Genomic DNA, 20686 nt, shown 5'->3' with positions numbered 1-20686 from the left:
TTGTTTTCATAAGAATCTAATTTACATAAATCTGTTTTAAAAAATCACTGTTCGCTAAGAGGTCCTGATCAAGTGATCCATATATCTGTCTATCCATCTAGCGCTCATGCAGGCATCTGTCTGTCTAGCAAGGCATCTATCTATTCATCTATCATTCATGAAGCTATCTGTTAATTTATCAGTCATCTAGACAACTGTCTATCCGTCTCTCCGTCAGGAAGATACCTGTCTATCAATCACGTAGACAGCTGTCTATCCCTCTATCACTCACATAGGCATTTTTTATATCAACTATCGTCTAGGCATAGATGATACCACACTTTTCCTTGTGGTGCTGTACTACCTCAGTGACTACTCCCAGTGTGACTATTAACGAACTCTCTGGCAGTGATTGTCTATGTTGGGGATTCAGTGCTCAACTGACGTCAATTCTTTTCCCTTTCCTGTTTCCCTGCAGTTGCTCCCAAAGGTCCAAAAATCATGATGACCCCAACGAGAGCCCGAGTTGGAGACACGGTTCGGATCTTGGTGCAGGGCTTTCAGGTGTGCAGGCTTTTTATCCTCTTAGCAGGCGAGGGCCTGGTTTCTGTTGTACTGGCAGGTGATGATACATCTTCTCATGAGCAGATTTATGAAGCCTGGCAAAGGAGCAGATGGTGGAGGATGGGGGGGGGGGGGTTTGCCAGGTGAATTGCTTGAGTTTAGTTTGGGGTTTGATTTTTTTTTTCATCCATCAGCCCCACAACCCAGCTGCTAACTTTGGTTGCAGGTTTTGCAATTGCACATGCAAAGCAGGGAATTGCGCATGCAGATGGATGATGACAGCAGATGGCTTGCAAAGTTCCTTGAGTTGCATGTGCATTAGTGCTACCACTGCACATAAATAAGGCGTGCAGTTCCTCATGGGTTTTGCACGCTCAATTACACACTCCGCTCTTGAAATTGGCTCTTTTGTCTCTCAGTTAGAAATTGATTTGTTGTCACTTGGAGTTTTCTCTAATAGAAATCACTTGACAAAACAAATGCCCACACATCTCTATACCTTTGGCTTGGAGTCATCATTCTGTAAATGAATGATGCAGTAATTATGAACCTAGCTTGTGAATTAATGGCACAGAGTTGGGTGAGCTTTCTTTAGACTAAATAAGTGGATTTTACATCTATGGTATAACTTAACTGGGAAACAAGATGTGTCTTTAACTCATCTTCGCTAACACAAGGCAAAGTCCTAGTGAAGAGAAAGCAGTTTGTGGTTCTAACACATGTGGGCAGGTCAAGGTAACGACAATGGGGGACTGTAGGGTTTACCTTGAGCTGCTAACACCTACAAAAACTACAGCCTGCCTTGTCTTTGCTAGGATTTTAGCTTGTTAGTTACCATACAAACACATATTTTTTCCTGGAGTTAAGCTTTCGTATCGTGTTATTATGGGACAGATTCTCCATGGGCTGACCCCCATGCAGCCCTTCTCATTTGCGCGAAGGAGTTGCAACGTGCGCCACCGATCCTCTCCCGGGTGGCAGCATTTCAAACCCACTCCTCACATATTGCACAGACCGACGGTGCAAAGTACTGAAGAACCAGACGCTGCCTGTGCATTCCGCCGGCTGCCTGTTCGTTTTTAATCTCATTCCTTTAAATGTCAATGACTTGTGGAGGATGTGAGATCTGTTTCCTGCCACTGTATCTGCACCTCTACGTGGTGCTTTTTTACAAGGCTAGCACGGCTAAGCAAGTGAAAATTGAACAGTGCCGATTCATTTAATCAGTACAGTGACCATGCCATAGTTAGAGCCTTTAAGGGTTCATCTACACTGCAATAAAAGACCCGCCACACAGCCATGGCTCATCCAGGCCAGCGATTTGGGCGTAGAAGACGGCAACTATAGGACTAAAAATCGCAGTGTAGATAGGTGAGCTCAGACCTGGAACCTGAGCTCTGAAACTCTGCGAATGGGGCTGGTCTCCAAGCCTGAACTCCAGCCTAGATGTCTACACTTCAGTTTTTAGCGTTCTCCCCTCTCCCAAAGGCTCAGAGACTCAGTACTGCAGGATGTTCTTATGGCCGCGTAGACACACCCTGCGTGCTGAGCGCTAGCATTTCAATGGTGACATGGGGCAATCCATGCGGTCACCCAGAGGAGCTGTAAAGTTCTCTGGGATCTTTGAGGTCGGAGTGTTAATGGTTCCCAAACGTTCCTGGTCCACACACCTTCTTCTTCAGAAACTGCAGTGCGGTGAATGGCTGGACTTTCAAGCTGAGAGATCTTCTTTGGGAACCCTGGGGCTAGAAGATCTAACGGTCCCGTCTGTCCTTATCTGACTCTGTAGCTCTTTAGGAGGAGGAAAACTCAAGGGCTGTGTCTAGACTGGCCAGTTTTTCTGGAAAATCAGCCACTTTTCCAGAAAAACTTGCCAGCTGTCTACACTGGCCGCTTGAATTTCCGCAAAAGCACTAACTTCCTACCGTAAGAAATCAGTGCTTTTTGCGGAAATACTATGCTGCTCCCGTTCGGGAAAAAGTCCTTTTGTGCAAAACTTTTGTGCAAAAGTGCCAGTGTAGACAGCTCAGATTTGTTTTGTGCAAAAAAGCCTCGATGGCGAAAATGGCGATCGGGGCTTTTTGCAAAAGCGCGTCTAGATTGGCATGGACGCTTTTCCGCAAAAGCGCTTTTTCCGCAAAAGCGTCCGTGCCAATCTAGATGCTCTTTTCTGAAAATGCTTTTAACGGAAAACTTTTCTGTTAAAAGCATTTCCGGAAAATCATGCCAGTCTAGACACAGCCCAGTGGTTAGCTTTGTGTCAGTATCAGGGTGCTTAGCAGGGACGGCAGTAATGACGAAGACGCCACATTATTAAAATAACCCCTATGTTTAAAGCTGGTTTCCCCATTTTGGCTGCAGAATGAAGTCTTCCCCGAGCCCTTGTTCACCTGGACCCGCGTTGGGAGCCGGCTCCTGGATGGCAGCGCTGAGCATGATGGGAAGGAGTTGATCCTAGAAAGAGTACCAGCTGAGTTAAACGGTTCCATGTACCGCTGCACTGCCCAGAACCCACTGGGCTCCACCGACACCCACACTAGGCTTATCGTGTTCGGTACGGTATATACCCCTGGGAAGAGCCCTCCCCCGGGCCACGCCAGCCCCACCACCCCGGACCAAACCGAAACCGGCTTTGCCTTTGGCCTGTCCACGCTGCTTTGTCATTTGCGGTTTGCGACTCCTCGTGTGACTGGCATTCTGATTGAAGGAGCGTTTGCCAGTGGCCCGTTCCAGGCCCCGAGCTGAGACTCATCATTAATATTATTTATTTTACAGCTCAAATAACTAGCCCGGGGTCTCTGTCCTGAAAAATTTATGCTCCTGAAGTGACATGGGTGGGAGTTGTTTATAGTGCACGTGGGACAATAACTGATGATTTTGGTTCTCTGCCAGTTCTGGGGGAAAGAAAAATCATTTTGAAGCAGCTGAAAACATATTTTATTGAAATGTGTGCAGCAGGGCTGTTTTTTTCACACGTCGGGGTGCTAAGAGAATATGTATAGAGACGCCCTGGATTGTTCTTTGCTAACCCTACTCCTCCTAGCAATACGGGCCTCTCCTTTGTGATCCTTGTTTCACCAGAGGGTCACAGACATTGAAAATGGACGAGACTTATTTCTGGTGAGGCAGTCTGTCCCCTTGTCAATGCAGGCTCTTTACACGGGCTTTGGCAGCCAAAACGAGGAGGACGGAGCGTTCCCCACCTTCTTTTGGGAGACTCTTCCACAGTCGGATGGTCTCACCCCTAAGAAGCCAACCTTGTTTGCTTTCTTAAAATGTCCACCCCTTTACTTTGCACCTCCCAGTAGCCGGCCAATGGGAGCTGCTGTGCTCTTGCGTGCAGGCGGCTCATGGTCTACCCCTCCCCTCTTGGCATGCCACACAGAGACGCACATGCTGGCCCCAGCAGCCGGCTGCCCCAAGCAGTGTGTGGGGCTGTGGCAGGCAGGGTGCCAGCCCAAGGTGCCTGCTGGGCTGCTGCCAGAAGCCTCCTAGGGTAAGCGCCACCTGGCCAAAGCCTGCACCTGACACCCAATCCCCTTCTGCACCCCAACTCCCTGACCCAAGTCACAACCCGAACCCCCCCACACCCCAACTCCCCGACCCAAGTCACAACCCAAACCCCATCCCCTCCCACACCCAACTCCCCGACCCAGGTCACAACCCGAACCCCATCCCCTCTTGCACCCCAACTCCCCGACCCAGGTCACAACCCAAACCCCATCCCCTCCTGCACCCCAACTCCCTGACCCAGGTCACAACCCAAACCCCATCCCCTCCTGCACCCCAACTCCCTGACCCAGGTCACAACCCAAACCCCATCCCCTCCCGCACCCCAACTCCCCGACCCAGGTCACAACCCAAACCCCATCCCCTCCCGCACCCCAACTCCCCGACCCAGGTCACAACCCAAACCCCATCCCCTCCCGCACCCCAACTCCCCGACCCAGGTCACAACCCAAACCCCATCCCCTCCCGCACCCCAACTCCCTGACCCAGGTCACAACCCAAACCCCATCCCCTCCCGCACCCCAACTCCCCGACCCAGGTCACAACCCAAATTCCATCCCCTCCTGCACCCCAACTCCCTGACCCAGGTCACAACCCAAACCCCATCCCCTCCCGCACCCCAACTCCCCGATCCAGGTCACAACCCAAACCCCATCCCCTCCTGCACCCCAACTCCCCGATCCAGATCACAACCCAAATTCCATCCCCTCCCGCAACCCAACTCCCTGACCCAGGTCATAACCCAAACCCCTGCACCACCTCCTGCCCCAAGTCATAACCCAAACCCTCTGCATCCCCTCCTGAACCCCTGTTGCTGGTCACAACTCCTTCTCAAACCCTGCGCACCTCCTTTACCCCTCCCTTGGTCAGAATCCCCTCCTTCATCCAAACTCCCTCCCATACCCCATCCCGCCGCATCCCAATCCAAGCTCCTTTCTGCACCCTCCCTCCGTCCTAGATCCCACACACACTGTTAATATTAGAGAAAAGTGCAGCCCTTGACCACCACATTTTTACAGTGGCTCCCCCATCAAAAATTGCTGCCCACCCCTGAGCCAGAGAGATGAGAGTCTGTTCCTGCTGATGAGACTCAGCAATAAAAGAAAAGCCAGAGAAGTGAGGCTGCCCGCGATCACCCTGTTAGGGTTTCCCATTTGTTGGGCACTAGTCACTGATGGGCCCTTGTGGTTGAGAAAGGCAGAGCCACCATGGTGTGAAAGTGACAGTAGCGTCCCTCCCCAGGAGATAAATGTGCACTTACAAGTTATTTTTGATGTTATCCCATCTGAAATTAGCATCTAATTCTAATTAGCATCTGTGTATATTTTGTTTTAATCAGAAAACCCAAATATTCCAAGAGGAACAGAAGATTCAAACGGTAAGTGTGGATCCTATGCTACATTTCCTCCTGAATTACAGTGAATTTCTGAATTGCCTCTGGGTTTGATGGATAGAACCGAACCTCTCATGTTCTTAGGAGGCCAAGCATAGATAAAACATTCCCCTGTGTGCACGGCCAAGAATCTTCCATGCCCCAGGGAACCAAACGTTTTCTGACAGTTTGATCCATAGCGTTAATCAGCTGGTGAGCCCCTAGCAATCAATGCGCCGCAGAACAAACTCTGCTGAATATGACGGTTGTTCCTCTATGTGGACAAAGAAGTTTGTTTGCCCCATCACCACTTCAGGTGATTAAAAAAAATTCATCTAAACTTTTTTCCAATGAAAAACCAAATTCCATTTTGTCAAGTATTTTTCTCAGGTGCTCATTGAAAAAATAACCCCCCAAAACTGAGGAGGGTAGGAGAAAGGGATCTGTTTTGGATTGTTTGGGGGGGGATCTTTGTTTTGTTTTGTTTTGTTTTTATGCGAAGCCATACAATTGGTTAGCAAAACAAATTTTGGTTTTCATTCAAATTTTTCAGAAGGGGGAAAAAAACATTCCTGTGGAAGCTCTAATGAACTCCTGTGTTCTACAGTATTCCAACTCCGCCCCCAGTCTGCCTTTTCTACCACAAATAGGCTATGTCTAGACTGGCATGATTTTCCGCAAATGCTTTTAACGGAAAAGTTTTCCGTTAAAAGCATTTGCGGAAAAAAGCGTCTAGATTGGCATGGATGTTTTTCTGCAAAAGCACTTTTTGCGGAAAAGCGTCCGTGCCAATCTAGACGCATTTTTGCGCAAAAAATCCCCGATGGCCATTTTCGCGATCAGGGCTTTTTTGTGCAAAACAAATCTGAGCTGTCTACACTGGCCCTTTTGCGCAAAAGGACTTTTGTCCGAACGGGAGCAGCATAGTATTTCCTCAAGAAGCACTGATTTCTTACAGTAGGAAGTCAATGTTCTTGCGGAAATTCAAGCGGCCAGTGTAGACAGCTGGCAAGTTTTTCCACAAAAGCAGCTGCTTTTGCGGAAAAACTTGCCAGTCTAGACGCAGCCCATAAGAGCAGGGGGGAGATTTCAGACACAACTTTTTTTCATCAGAAAATGTTGGTTCATCAAAGCCGGAGCTGTTGGCGCTGTTCCGTTTCAACAAAACTACTTCAAAATATTTTGGAAACAAAAGGGTCGAAATGGTCCGAATGGGATGTGTTTTGACATGGTTTAAAGAAAAAGTTTTGTTTTCTAGTTCCAAATCACTTTTCAACTGAAATTTTCATTTTAAGCAGAATTTTTTTTAAAGGCCAACACTGAAATAAAACTTTTCTAAATGAGCTAAACCTAAAAGCGTTATTTGTCCTCACCTGAAAACCTTTTTGGATTTATTTGTTTGGGAACATTTTTAAGATGTTTGACTTTTCATCCCAGTTCCTGTTGGGATTTTTTTTTTTTAACTCTCATGAGTCGAGACAAGCATTTCCCATCCTGCTCCGTGTGTAGCTCTTTATGCCAGCAGAGAATTTGCCCTAATAACGGTTTTGTTTAGTTGTGACACTGCTGAATCTGGCCCTAGTAGCGTTGGGGATGCTACAGGGTATGTCACAGCCTGCGTGGGAATCCTGCGTTACTCCCTCTTCCCCAGTGTATAAACAATGCTGCCTTGGCAACCCAGTGAATGCCAGAGCAGTAATCAGTACGAGTCACAACTGTGTATCACTTACAGTCATCCTGCAACTATCATATCTTAGCCTGTCAGCACCTCAGTCCTGCCGACAGACAGGCGCAAAGGGGGCAATTATCCGGGGCCCGGTGAGTCAAAGGGGCTTGAGGATCCGGCTGCCAATGCTGCCGCAGTAGCAGTGATGGCAGCCGAAGCCCTGGGTCCTTTCTATCACTGCTGGAGTGCTGTGATGCTCACTCCAGGCAGTGCTAAGGGCTGGGGAGGAAGGGAGGAACACTCCAGGCAGCACTGAGAGCCAGCTGCCCTTGGCCTTGCCCCTTCCAGGAGCAAGTAGCTGCCCCCACCCCTCACCTTGCCCAGAGGCCTTTGCTGCCCTTAGAGCAGGGCTCTGGGCCAGATTTTGATCCTAGACCAACCACGGAGAGAAAGGATGTTCTTGTGGTTAAGGGGCTGGGATTTGGGAGCACGCAGCTCAATTCCTGGCTCTGTCGCACACTCCCCGTGTGGCTTCACCCCGTGCCAGTTTCACCATCCCGAAAATGGGGACCCCACCGCTTCCATTCTCCCACCCTTCGTCTTGGCTGTTCAGACTGTCGTAGGCTTTGTGTGGTCGAGATTGTTCCTTGCTGCGTGATTGTACAGCGCCTCGTCCAATGGGAACCCAATCTCAACAGGGGCCACTAGCTACCACCCTAATACAAGTAATGAATATTAGACTAATTTAGCACATCCAGATTCGTGTCGCAGAAATCAGCGGCGTTACTCCAGATTTACACCCGTATAACTGGGATCAGATTCTGGTCCCTGCCTGGTCTATACCTCTATAAACCAGTGATGGGCAACCTAGGCTAGAGAGTGGGCCGCTTGAGTGGCCCTTCCGTCATCTGAGTAGGCCGCAAGATCACAGTCACCAAGACAGTCTCCTGGATAGTTTTGCTCCCTGCGCTTGCATCCCTAGAATGTGCGGGGTGGGCCGATTGAACCAAACGGAGCATTGATTGGCTGCAGAGGGAGCGCACGGCTCTCCCAGGCAGTATGGTGTGCACTTAGCATGCACCCCACTTCCTGGGCTCTGGCTTTACGTGCGTGTCACCTTAGTAACACCAATAGAAAAAAACCACACGGACAGAAACCAGCAGGATCTGTCAACCCTGCACATAGGTAACAGTAACCAAATGTCTCACGGACCACACCTAGAACCCTGACAGGCAGGTTGCCCATCAATGCCACCACTGATATAAACAGCCTCTTAGTTTGCATATCGCTACAGGACACCCTTGGTCATAACATCTCTAACCCTCACCCTTCCTTGTTTCGTCTAGGTTCAGGCACCAGCCCTAACAGCTTCAGGCTAATTTTGACGCTCACCCTAACAGTGATCCTTGAGCTGACGTGAAGGTTTGCCTCCTCCTCCCTCAAACAGCTCCACCCGTCAGTTGGTTTTCTTTTCTTTTTTTTCTTTTCTTTTTCTAAACTATTTACAGTCTTGTTATCGGTCTCTTTCTGTCTGTGTCTTGGCTCCCTCAGTCGATTTAATTAAAATAAAAAAATTTCCCCCTGGTAAAAGGCTGTGCATATTATTTTCCATATGCAATCCTTGGCATATTGAAAGGGCAGTCTGGTCCTTCCACATGCAAAACAAGGGCTGGTCATTGTACCCAAATGCCCATACAGGGAATGCATCCAGGCACATATTTTGCAGATGTAGTTTAGACGCTGGTGTTGGTAAAAGTCACCCCATCTGGACAAACAGAGGTGGAAAGTCTAGCAATGGCTAGGACCAGGATTGAGGACAGGGGGTTTTATCGCCAGCTCTGTGTGACCTTGGTTCAAGTTGCTTTGGTCAACATTTTCAGAAGCTCCCACTGATTTTGAAGGCACACCCCAAATTTCCAGGTGTGGTGCATTCCCATTGATTAATGGTTATTGGCACTCAGCCCCTATGAAAATCAGATACTAGGTGTCTTAGGTTGGATCCTCAAAAACTGGTGCAAACTTTTGAAAAGCCTAATCTCCACCTCTCTGCCTCAGTTTCCCTCACTGCAGATTGCACATATATTACTACAGTGAGAGTCCCAGATGCAACGTGCTGTAGAAGTTCAGAGCATCGCTGTTGCCCACTAAAACTCAGCCTGTGAGTTTCCTTCTTCTTTGTAGGCCAAAATGTCATAACATTCCATCATTTCCTGAAATCAAAGGAAGTGACACAGAAATAACAAGTAGGAATTAGTCATGGTTTGTGCTGGGAAATACAATAGCTGCCTGGAAGGGTTATTATTGGGTCTTAGAAAAGGCAGGCAAATGCAGAAGTGTTTCGATTTTTAATGAACTGAATCTGCATTAAGGGCCAGATCCACCTCTTCTGTAACCCCATTGCCTTCGATGGCATTACACCAGGGCTGTGTCTAGACTGGCCAGTTTTTCCAGAAAATCAGCCGCTTTTCCGGAAAAACTTGCCAGCTGTCTACACTGGCCGCTTGAATTTCCGCAAAAGCACTGTAAGAAATCAGTGCTTTTTGAGGAAATACTATGCTGCTCCCGTTCGGGCAAAAGTCCCTTTTGCGCAAAAGGGCCAATGTAGACAGCTGAGATTTGTTTTCCGCAAAAAAGCCCCGATCACAAAAATGGCGATCGGGACTTTTTTGCGCAAAAGCGCGTCTAGATTGGCCAAGGATGCTTTTCTGCAAAAAGTGCTTTTGCAGAAAAACGTCCGTGCCAATCTAGACGCTCTTTTCCAAAAATGCTTTTAACAGAAAACTTTTCCGTTAAAAGCATTTGCGGAAAATCATGCCAGTCTAGACGTAGCCCAGGGCTGATATATTTGTCTTGAAATCAGAATCTGTTTGTCCTCTTTAATGCTTGGTCTTTGGGCTCCTGGGAGTAGAGAAGAGCAAATAAAATGGGTGCTTAGCAGAAAACAGTTCCCAAGGCAGGCTGACAAGCTAAAATCCTGAAAATATTTGCAAACCAAAAAGGCCCTTTTTTTTTTTTTGTTCTCATCCATCAAAACACTTTGCTTTCAATTACAACCAGTTGGTTTTATATTTTAATTTGTTTGTTTTGTTTTCTATAATTGAAGCTCGAAGCAAAAAGTCATTTTGAAAATGCAGATTTGGTTTAGAAAAAAACAGCAAAACAAAATAGCGACAGTTTCAGAACTTTGGTTTCCAGCTTTGCGTTAGATGCATCTGGCCTTTTCCCACGAGCAATTTCAGTTGCAACCCAACAGCATGTTCGGAGGCAAAAACCTTTCACGGGGCAAATCCGAACCAGCTACCCAAAGGCCGTAAGATCACGGTCCCATTGCAACAGGCAGTGTACAGGCAAACAAAGACAACCGCTGCCCTAAAGTGCTTACAAGCTCAATAAAAGGAAAAACTATGTAGCCCTTTAAAGACTAACAAGATGGTTTAATAGGTGATGAGCTTTCGTGGGCCAGACCCACTTCCGAAAGCTCATCACCTATTAAACCATCTTGTTAGTCTTTAAAGAGCTACATAGTTTTTCCTTTTGTTTTAGCCAGATCAGACTAACACGGCTACCTCTCTGCTACTATACAAGCTCAATAGTCTAGCTAAAGAATGGGTGAGCACAAGAGTAGTAGCCCCACGGGGAAACTGAGACTTGAGATTAAGTGACTTGCTCAAGGTCCATGAGATGACTGGCAATTGCCTGCATCCCAGCCCAGAGATTTAACCACAACCCTACTCACTGGAGACAGAGGGCAACTCCATAGTCTCAGCGCCCCTTAGCCAGTCTTGAATGTTGAATTCATTACAGATCCCCTTAGAGCCAAGACAGTTGGAGGTAAAACCTGGGCTGGAGATTAGTGGATTCTGGCTCCAGCCTTGCACCGCACTGCCTGCAGGCTAGTGCCAGTGAAACAGATTGAGGAGCTAGGGCATGCGTAGCAGGATAATAAAATGAAAAGCAGCGTCGATGCCAAAGGGACGGGGGAGGAGAGAAACAAGGGTCACTTCCTGAAAACTCATTTTAATAGGCAAACAAAATGCCTTAATTATGCTCCAGCATCATTTATTCATGATGCCTCGGTCGGGCCCACGAAGAAACCCGGCTCGGAAATGAATATTTAATTTCCTTGTACCAACACCTGTGATTTTTTTTCCCTTGGATTTGTTTAACTGAGGCTTGGTGCTTAATCGCATGGATGTTCCTGCTCAGAGGGGAGTGAGATTTAGTGCGTTCCTCTCACCGCCCAGTTCTGAGCTAGCAATAACATTGTGCAAACACGCCGCGCTGAGGGAAAAGCACTGAGGCCTGGAAGATTTTTCCCTTGTTCTGCTCAAACACAGGCTGCATATTGATTGTCACCGCAGCAAACAGCGTGTATTCCGCACACGCATGGGGCACAGTGAGTTTGGGGTGCCCGGAAACCTCTCAGGCATTCAAGCGAGGCAGGAAAATAGCTTTTTGTTGAGTTACAGATACCAACAGCCTCCCTTCCTCTCCCCCTTGCGGTGATTTTTCCTAGATCTCAGCACATTGCACGAGCTCTCATTTCCTCCCTTGGGGATCGGCGTCAGTCCCCATGGAAGCACAGCACAGTCGTGCTAACCCTCGTGTAGGTCTGATAAAGCCAAGGGACGACTCCTCAGTTCGGCCTAGTAAGTGCTGGACACATGCCAACAACCAGACGCTTCCGGGGTCACTGTCTTGGGGTGGGTTTATGTTGGTCCTGTGTCTAGCGTGGCTTGGAGCAGCTCAGGGGCTTGAAAGTCCTGTATAACAAAAGGAAACACAAAACCCCAGGAGGGGGTCCATAGAAGGCTGGCTGTGCTGGTCCTGGTCACCCAGGGAGACTACGCATGGCAGCCAAGTCCCCTTGGCATTACTGGAGGGGCCGAAAAGACTTGGGCATGGTGCAGCATCCAGTCCCGTATTTACATATGGCACCATCCTGTCTACTGTCCCTTACAGCCAGTGTTCTCTGCCTCACCCCGTAGTGTTAATGCAACCCCCACACCTGCTGCTCCCCCGAAGCAGCCAGCAGGAGGGTCTAGCCAATGCGAGTGCAGAACTCGTGCTCAGGACAGGGTCCTTTTCTGCCCCCAGCGCTGCCCTCACTTAGGAGCCGGGCCCGTTGCTGACTACCTCTGGGGCGCGGCGCAGTCTGTGGGCCCAGGACAGGCAGGTCGCCGCCTTAGCGCCCCCACTGACACCTCCCCCCCCCCCCCCCGCGGCAACGAGCCCGACATGTTTGCAAGCCGCTGTGTTAGAGTAGTACACCATTGTTGGGGGAGGCCGTGGGGGTCTCTTGACATAGCATAAGGCCTTGGCGTGTCTTAAGCTGGCCCTGCACACGTTATAAAGGGGGCTGACTGCAGAATAAAGCCACGGGGTGGGGGTAGAGGGGAGAGCAGCAAGAGTAACAAAGTTGCAGCAATGAAATCGTGGAGGAAATCCCCCCTCCCTGGAGACCACGTGCTCCCCCCAGGGGTTATATTTCAGGCAGGGGTGTGGACATGAGCCTGTGTGCCGGCGGGGGCTGCCGAACGCTGCTTCATGCCCCCAGTGGATCCTGGGTGCAGAAAAGCCCAGCTCTAAATCATGCCCCCTCCCCCACGACTGATCCCTCATGAGCCCTCACTGCTCGGAGGCCCTCACAATGGTTCATTTGTTACCTTGTGCTGAGGCAGCCGTAACGATTGCCCGCCGCACGGTGGTATAAAACAGCCTTGCCGGGACAATAGCTCACAGCTTCACAAAGGGTTTTGCCTGTGGCTGCCTCACAGGGCCCACTCGACGTCCTTATTTATTAGCAGGTTTTGCATTGAAATGCATTGCCTGTGAAACTGGCTTTCTAAAGGCTATTGACCTGGCTCACACGGACTACACACAGGAGCCACAGGTGAAGGCAGCACCACGAGGGGGCTGTGGGGTGGATGAGCGTGGTGAGCTAGAAAAGGCGCGAATTGGTTGGAAAAGACACCAGCACAGAAAGTCGCAACAGTGAAAATGTCTGCGCATCACAACATTTGGATACGAAATGTCACATGAAATTATCAGTGTCAAGGAAACATTGATTTGAACTAGAGCGTTGTGTTTCCAGATAGCATTTTAACTTCATGTGGCCCTGCAAAACTGAATGGCATGTTGGAAATATCAAAACTTCTTGACGACAAAGATATTTTCCCATGGACAAGTTTGATTTTGCCTAAACCACATTTTCAGATTTAAAAAAACCAAACACACACCTTTTTGTTAAAGAATTTTGAACCAACCCTGGATAGCCACTCATTTTAGTTTGTCCATTTATCGTGGGATGTTTTAATTAACTAACGTATCATATATAAGCATTGTAAATTAAATAGAGTTAAGTTGTAGGAGTATAGAAGTGTAAGACTGGTTAGGAGTTAGAAATGAGAAGAATGCATTTGATATATAAGTAAACAGGGCTGAAATTCAAAGCCTACCAGCTGAGGCCTTTAAGATTTTTAGTTTAGCCATACTAGACCATAGCATTACAATATGCTGAAAAAAAGTAAGTGACCAAAGAACAACCCGATGCTTTAAAATTACAGGAAAAGATGTGCCCATGGGTGACACTGCCAAAAAAAAAAAAAAAAGAAAAAAACTAACAGCAAGAGTGATTTTTTGCTGACAAGATAACCAATAGACACATTTTTCTAACACCTTCCCTAACACAGAATGCACTATGTGCAAAAATATGGACAGAATCACATTACAAGATGAGATGTCCAGAGCAGAAAAATTGAGCTTCCTATGGGAAAAGACAGCAGGAACCATCCTGCTACCGACAATCAAGCCATCAGACCCTAACACTATTGTTAAGGGCATGACGATAATAATATTCGTAACGTGTGCATAGGTCTGTACAGAACTTCTGTGTGCGTGGGTACTGGGAATGTTAAAGTAACTGTAATAAAACTCATAGACGAGACAAGCCCTTGTACTTGTGAGTATCTGTGGTCACTACCCTTTGGTCTCTTTGAGTTCCTAGAGACTCGCAGTCTGAAGGAAGTAGCAACACTGATTTTCACTCTGTTAGGCTTGAAACTGTAATGACCAGAGCCGAACCTACAGAGGGGAAATTGCTACAGTCACTTTAAATAAACCTACACCTGGAAAATATTGACCAATGCCCGAACCGGCACCCATGAGAGCACATTTTAAATTGATTATATCCCATCTACCTACCAACATGTTGCCTTTTGTACTGTGCTAACACTGCATGATTCTTTGTCCCCCTCTAGAGGGGAGACCACAAATACATAAGAATGGCCAGACTCAGTCAGACCAACGGTCCATCTAGCCCAGTATCCTGTCTGCCGACAGTGGCCAACACCAGATGCCCCAGAGGGAGGGAACACAACAGGGAATCATCAAGTGAGCCCTCCCCAGTCATATGGAAACAAAGACTAGGGACACCATCCCAGCTAATAAGTATTGATGGACCGATTCTCTGTGAATTTACCTAGTTCTTTTTGGAACCCTGTTAAAGTCCTGGTCATCACAACAGCCTCTGGCAAAGGTCTGAAAGTTGTAGAGGGTTTTTGAGTGTGGTCCTGCCTGAATACAAAGAGACCTGGCTCAAGCTGCCAGGATTAGGATAGTAATCAAAATGTATAGGGATTTTACATCCAGCAGTCCCAGGATCAGGCCCCATAGCTGACCCCAGCTAGGGACATTATTCCATCTCCTGGGGAGTCTTGCAACAAAGGTAATAAGCTCAGGTCCCAAAAGGGCTGAGAAGAGACCATTTAAACTGCCACATATTGATCTGAGGAAGTGGGTCTGGCCCACAAAAGCTCATCACCTAATAAACCATCTTGTTAGTCTTTAAAGTGCTGCATAGTCCTGTCTTTTGTTTCGGCTAGACCAGACTAACACGGCTGCATCTCTATCACTGTTTAAACTGGAGGCAGTCCAGAACTAGAACCTCGAGTCCTTTAGAAGCCAGGGAGAGGGGGCAGAATTCAAGTTGGAAATTCCAGATCTGAACGGGCCACTATTCACTTCGGTGGCAAACTAGAGGGAGCCTTGCTGCTGCTGTTTTTTATTTTTAAGCCAGTTCAGATTTTAAAAATCGCTGTGATGAAATTTCAGCCCCAAAAGGTACAAGGTTTCCTCCATTCAAGGTCTCCTGATCTCATTAACCAACCAGAATTTTAACACTGAATCCCAACCCCATGGCCATCGCCAGTTTCAGCAAGCCTTTTTTTTTTCTGATAAGAATCCCGGCATGCAGGAGCTTTTCTGCTGCTTTTTTGTCTAAGGAACTGGACACACATGACACAGCCAAGAAGATAAATTGTTAGGAGCCATTTGGAGAGGGATAGATAAGAAGACAATAAAAACATCAAGTGCCACTATGTAAAGCTGTGGTATGCCCCCACCTTGAATGCCGTGTGCAGTTCTGGTTGCCCCAGCTCAATAAAATATATTAGAACTAGAAGATTTGCCCAACGTTGCTCAGGTCCTTAATTATGGTTTTTTTCCTTCATTTACATCAGGGCTACGTCTAGACTGGCATGATTTTCCGCAAATGCTTTTAACGGAAAAGTTTTCCATTAAAAGCATTTGCAGAAAAGTGTCTGTGCCAATCTAGACGCGCTTTTGCGCAAAAAAGCCCCGATCGCCATTTTCGCCATCGTGGCTTTTTTGTGCAAAACAAATTTGAGCTGTCTACACTGGCCCTTTTGCGCAAAAGCTTTTGCACAAAAGGACTTTTGCCTGAACGGGAGCAGCATAGTATTTCCACAAGAAGCACTGATTTCAGACAGTAGGAAGTCAATGTTCTTGCGGAAATTCTAGCGGCCAGTGTAGACAGCTGGCAAGTTTTTCCACAAAAGCAGCTGCTTTTGTGGAAAAACTTGCCAATCTAGACACAGCCCGGGAATGTAGGGAACATTTTTTGAGTCAGGGGCCACTGGCCCACAGAAAAAAAATCAGTCTAGGGCCACACACAAGTGAGAAGCAAACATCAAACCCGCACTGAAGTGGCCAGGGACTGAGAAGGAGAAAGATACTCTCCACATTCCCCTCACACATCTTGGGGTGACCAGACTTGTAGCTTTTATGTGCTCCAGCCCTGTGGAGAAATGGCTCCAGCCCTGTGGAGAAATGGCTGGGGCTCCCGGCCATAAGTTCCCCTCCCCTGATTTAAATCACTGCTCTGGGATGGAGCTGGAGAGGAGGGGTTCTATGTGCAGGCTGCCATGGGGAGAGAGGACTGTCCCAGCCCTGTCACTGCAGCAGCATGGGGCCAGGTGAGAAGCATCTTTTGTGACAAGACCAGGCCAGAGGGCTGCTACAGAGATAGGGTTGCCAGGTGTCCAGCATTAAATAAATTTAAATTGCCTGTCTCCTAGGACTGGAAGGAACCTTGAAAGATCATCAAGTCCAGTCCCCTGCCTTCACAGCAGGAGCAAGTACCATCCCTGACAAATTTTTACCCCCGAATGGCCTCCACAAGAATTGAACTCACAACTCTGGGTTTAACAGGCCCATGCTCAAACCACTGAGCTATCCCTCCCTCCAGTGATCTGCACAGTCTAGTATTGTCACCTTCTGTCCAGTAAAAAAATGTCCATTTTTTTCTGATTTTTTTCCCTGCCAGGAAGCAAAAATACCGGACAACTGGCAACCCTCCACACACTGAGCAACCGGGCCCAGCCCCCGCTTACCTGGTTCTGCAGGGGAGCTATCTTCTGGCTCAGAGCAGGAAAACAAGACGGCCCCTGGCAAAGGGGCTGTGCTGTTTTTTTGATTTTTTTGCTTAATAACTGTCAGGGTTCTTTTTTTTCCTTTTTTTTTGCTCAACAACTTTGGTCTCCCCTTTTCTCAACAGAATGTTCGGTATTTTGGGTTAAACTATCTGGCAACCCTATGTAGGGCTATGTCTACACTACGGGGCTTTATTGGAAAAAGGTATGCAAATTCTTTCAGAAGAGCCCTTCTTTCTCATGGGCGGAGAAAGACAGGGCTTCCGAAAGAGCGCATCTGCTCTTCCACACACAAAAAAAGCAGAAAAGCAGATGCATTCCCTGGACACGGTGGAGTTTTTTATCCCAGAAAAACCCCATAGTCTAGACATAGCCAGAGGAGGGAAAAGGTAGCCCTCATAGGGTCAAAGGCCTGCTCATTAGAAGTGGTGGGTTGCAAGGCAATTAGGAGCAGCTGACAGGGAGCTGGCCCAGGCCGATTGGGGCCAGCTGACTCCACTTCAGGCCTGCTGGAGGGCTTTAAAAGTTAGACTGGGAGGAGAGAGTGAGAGGATGGAAAAAGCTAGACAGACAGAAAGATAGTTAGTTAGTTACAAAGCTGTAGCAGTTATAGAGCTAGAAATAGCAGGGGAGGGAGTCCCAGAAGGAGTGGCTGGAAAGGGGGAAGGCTGCAGACCCAAATGCTGGTCAGGGAAAGAAGGACCCTTGCCACACTGTCCATAGTGGCTATAGCTCCAGGGGGCAAAGCTGGGGGATGGGTACATGTCCTCTGTGGTTGGGGCAGGTCCAGGTTTGTCTGCTCCCCAGCCAGAGTGAGGAATGCAGCAAACTGCACTTTCCCCTCTCTTGCTGATAAAGGGGAACAGCTGGCAATGTTCAAATGCAAATTGGGGGGAAGCTATAGCCCCCCCTTCTCTAAATAGTGTCTGAGGGCTGGAAGGCTTGGGGCTGGAGCAGTCTGGGGGGGTGCATGTCCCCAGCCAGCCCCTTTCACCTGCCTGGTGATTCTGTCTCTTTTCTATTGGGTTTCTGAGAAACAATCCCATTCTCAGTACATCCTGTTTTCCTGGCACAACCAAATCCTGGCCTTGCTTTCAGTTATGAGAGGAAGCTGCATGTTGAATTTGGGGGTCCTCGCTCTTACTGTTTGGGAGGAGTTCTTGAACAAACAGACAGATGGGCGAACAGACAGACAAACTGTCAAACATATAGTAGACTGGAAAAAAGTATAGCAAATGGAAACAAAGGAGGAGGGCTATGGATTAGCTTGCATAGGAGGAGAGATTAAAAAGACTGGGATTGTTCAGATTAGGGAAAAAAACTGCTACGGAGGGATGTGATTGAGGTCTGTAAAATCAGGAATGGTGTTTACTCTAGTCAAGTAACACAAGAACTAAATGTCACCTGATGAAATTAATAGGCATCATCTTTATAACCAACATCAGGAAGTACTTCACACAATGCACCTGTGGAACTCCTTGCCAGGAGATGTAGTGAAGGCCAAAATTATAATGGCATTTAAAAAAGGAATTAGAAAAGTTTGTGGAAGTTAGGTCCAGCCATGGCTATTCAGGGGTGCAACCCTATGTGCCGGGTGTTCCTAAACTTCCACAGCCAGAAGCTGGGAATTGACAACACTCAAGAAATTACCTTGTTCTGTTCACTCCTTCTGAAGAATCTGGCACTAGTGACTGCAGGAAGACAGGATACTGGGCTAGATGCACCTTTGATCTGACCCATTATGGCCATTCTTACATTGTGTGAGTTTGGGTTGCCAACTTTCAGTGCTTCTTGGGTTTGGCCAGGTTGCTAGTGAGAGGAGTGAAACAGTCACAGATATCACTGTCACCGCTGTTCATTAGCAGCTATGAAACTGACAAGATGTTCCATTTCATTCCGCTGCTGCTGGGGCTCGCTGGGGCTGCAGCTCTGGGATAGCCCCACTGGCTAGACTTTCCCAGGCCAGGGACTCCAGGGTTTTCAGACAGCCCATGATAGCTCATAGGGCAGGGCTGCCCAAGAGATGCAGACCGCAATGCTTCCAGACATCCAGTTGCCCAGAATTATAGACCCTGAAAGCTCTTCCAGGCTCCTCTCTGCCCAGCTGAAAACACAGCCCCAGTTAGACCCAGAGCTCCCATTGCTTTCAGGCTCCCTAGCAGTCTTGCCTGCCCCAGAACGGCAGATGCTGGAAGACACAAGGACCTTAGCAGCCCAGCGAGCTGTCAGGATTCCCATGGAAACCTGGGTTTAATCTGCCGAAAACCTGGCAAATTTGCTAACCGATGTGAGTTTGACGAATTGGCATTTTCTGACACTACTCTGTTTTGCTGGAAAATTTCCAACCGGTTCTGATGCCCAGAAGACAGAGTGGGGCTGGCAGGGGGGTTTAATGGTCTGTGCAGGGATTCAACAGCACTAAGCCTGAGAGACCCTGGACCGGTCATTTAACTGCTCCACACTTTGGTTTCTCCATCTGCAAAATGGGAGCATTGGGACTTGTAAAGCCCTTAGCACTAGTTCTCCTCGACAGAATATGGGGGGCAGGATGACAGGTATAGAGCAAAGGGACGGAAGGGAGGAGGCAGGCACAGAGACACGGAAAGACACTTCGGGGGTTTCCGGGGGTTTCAATGGAGCTGAGCCAGTTTACAAAAGCTGAGGATCCGGCCATGCTGATTTCCACAGCTGGGGAATTTGATCCATAATGTAATTAGAATACACACACACACACACACACTCTGTCTCTCTCTCTCTCTCATGGATATCAGAGGATCTATAGCAATTTTTACCAGCTGGGAATGCAGCTCAGGGCTTTGACTGCACCTCAGCCTCTATCCCGATGGATTAGTTTGTGCAATTAGAAAGTGGAAGAAAATGCCACACAACACTGCGATCGACACAAATAATGCAGCCAGGCTGTTGTGAGCTGCAGTGTTTCAACCCAGTCCGGCAGAGCCTTGCTACCTGTGAGGGTTTCACTGGGAAGGAATAGGCCTTCCTACAAGGTAGCCTTTTGTTTTGCATTCAAGATGTCAGTTGCCTCTGAGTTAGGAGTCCAGCACCAGAAACTGACCAACAGGCTCTGTACAGACCTATTACCTTATAATCAATAGGCTGCATGGGATGCCTTGCACCTTCTGAATTGCTGGTAAAGTCTGTCTGTCTGTTGCCATGGCAAGGCACTGTTCTGGTGAGCAAACCTCCTGGTGCTCATTCTGTACATACCCATGTTGACAACAACTCCCCCAAATTAGAAATACCCCCCCAAGCAGAATGTCTACACTGCAGGCTTTTTGTGCAAAAACTTGCAGAGTGTCTACACTGCACGCACGTTCTTGTGCAAGTACATTGACAGTACAGCTTCGGAAAAGAGGGCTTCTTGCGGAACAGTGATTCCTCTCCCCATGAAGAATAAGCCTTTTTGCACAAGAGCTTTTTCACAAGACTGCAGTGTGGACAGGCAACATGGATTTCTTGCACAAGAAACCCCTATGGCTAAAATGGCCACCAGAGCTTTCTCTCACGAGAGAGCGTCCACACTGCCGTGGATGCTCTTGCACAAAAGCACATCGCTTGCGCAAAAGTACATGGCAGTGTGGACGCACTCTTGCGCAAGAACTTTTGCACAAGAATTCTTGTGCAAAACAGTTCTTGCACAAGAAGCCGACGGTGTAGATGTAGCCCTGGTGTTTGGGCAAAGCTCACCCTGGGTAGCGACAGAGTCAGAAAGTTCCAAAGTCCCCTCTGCTGAGGACACTTGCAGTGTTAGTGACTTGCTGACAATATGGTTCCACTGTGTAGATGCGATTTCACAGGGCCCTGGCTTTGCCTGGTTTGGGGGTGAGATTCTGTTCTGTACAC

At 48.0% G+C, this 20686-nt stretch overlaps 1 protein-coding gene across 2 annotated transcripts in view; it reads left to right on the top strand.

Annotated features, from left to right (window-relative positions):
- IGSF21 (immunoglobin superfamily member 21) overlaps positions 1 to 8696 on the top strand; it is a 299719-nt gene extending 291023 nt beyond the window's left edge. Inside the window, exons 8-11 of one of the 2 annotated variants that reach the window (XM_089773099.1) lie at positions 458 to 543; positions 2905 to 3097; positions 5393 to 5431; positions 8438 to 8696. In XM_089773099.1, the coding sequence (XP_089629225.1) occupies positions 458 to 543; positions 2905 to 3097; positions 5393 to 5431; positions 8438 to 8511 (392 nt within the window). In that variant the 3' untranslated portion in view covers positions 8512 to 8696. The remainder of the gene's footprint in view (positions 1 to 457; positions 544 to 2904; positions 3098 to 5392; positions 5432 to 8437) is intronic. The other variant, XM_075906417.2, reaches the window with a different exon arrangement.
- Positions 8697 to 20686: the final 11990 nt, after the last annotated feature.

This window comes from Pelodiscus sinensis, chromosome 24 (assembly GCF_052426305.1).
Source record: "Pelodiscus sinensis isolate ZL-2025 chromosome 24, ASM5242630v1, whole genome shotgun sequence".
NCBI lineage: Eukaryota > Metazoa > Chordata > Testudines > Trionychidae > Pelodiscus > Pelodiscus sinensis.
The sequence above is the reverse complement of the archived record's forward strand: the minus strand, read 5'-3'. Positions and strand labels throughout refer to the sequence as shown.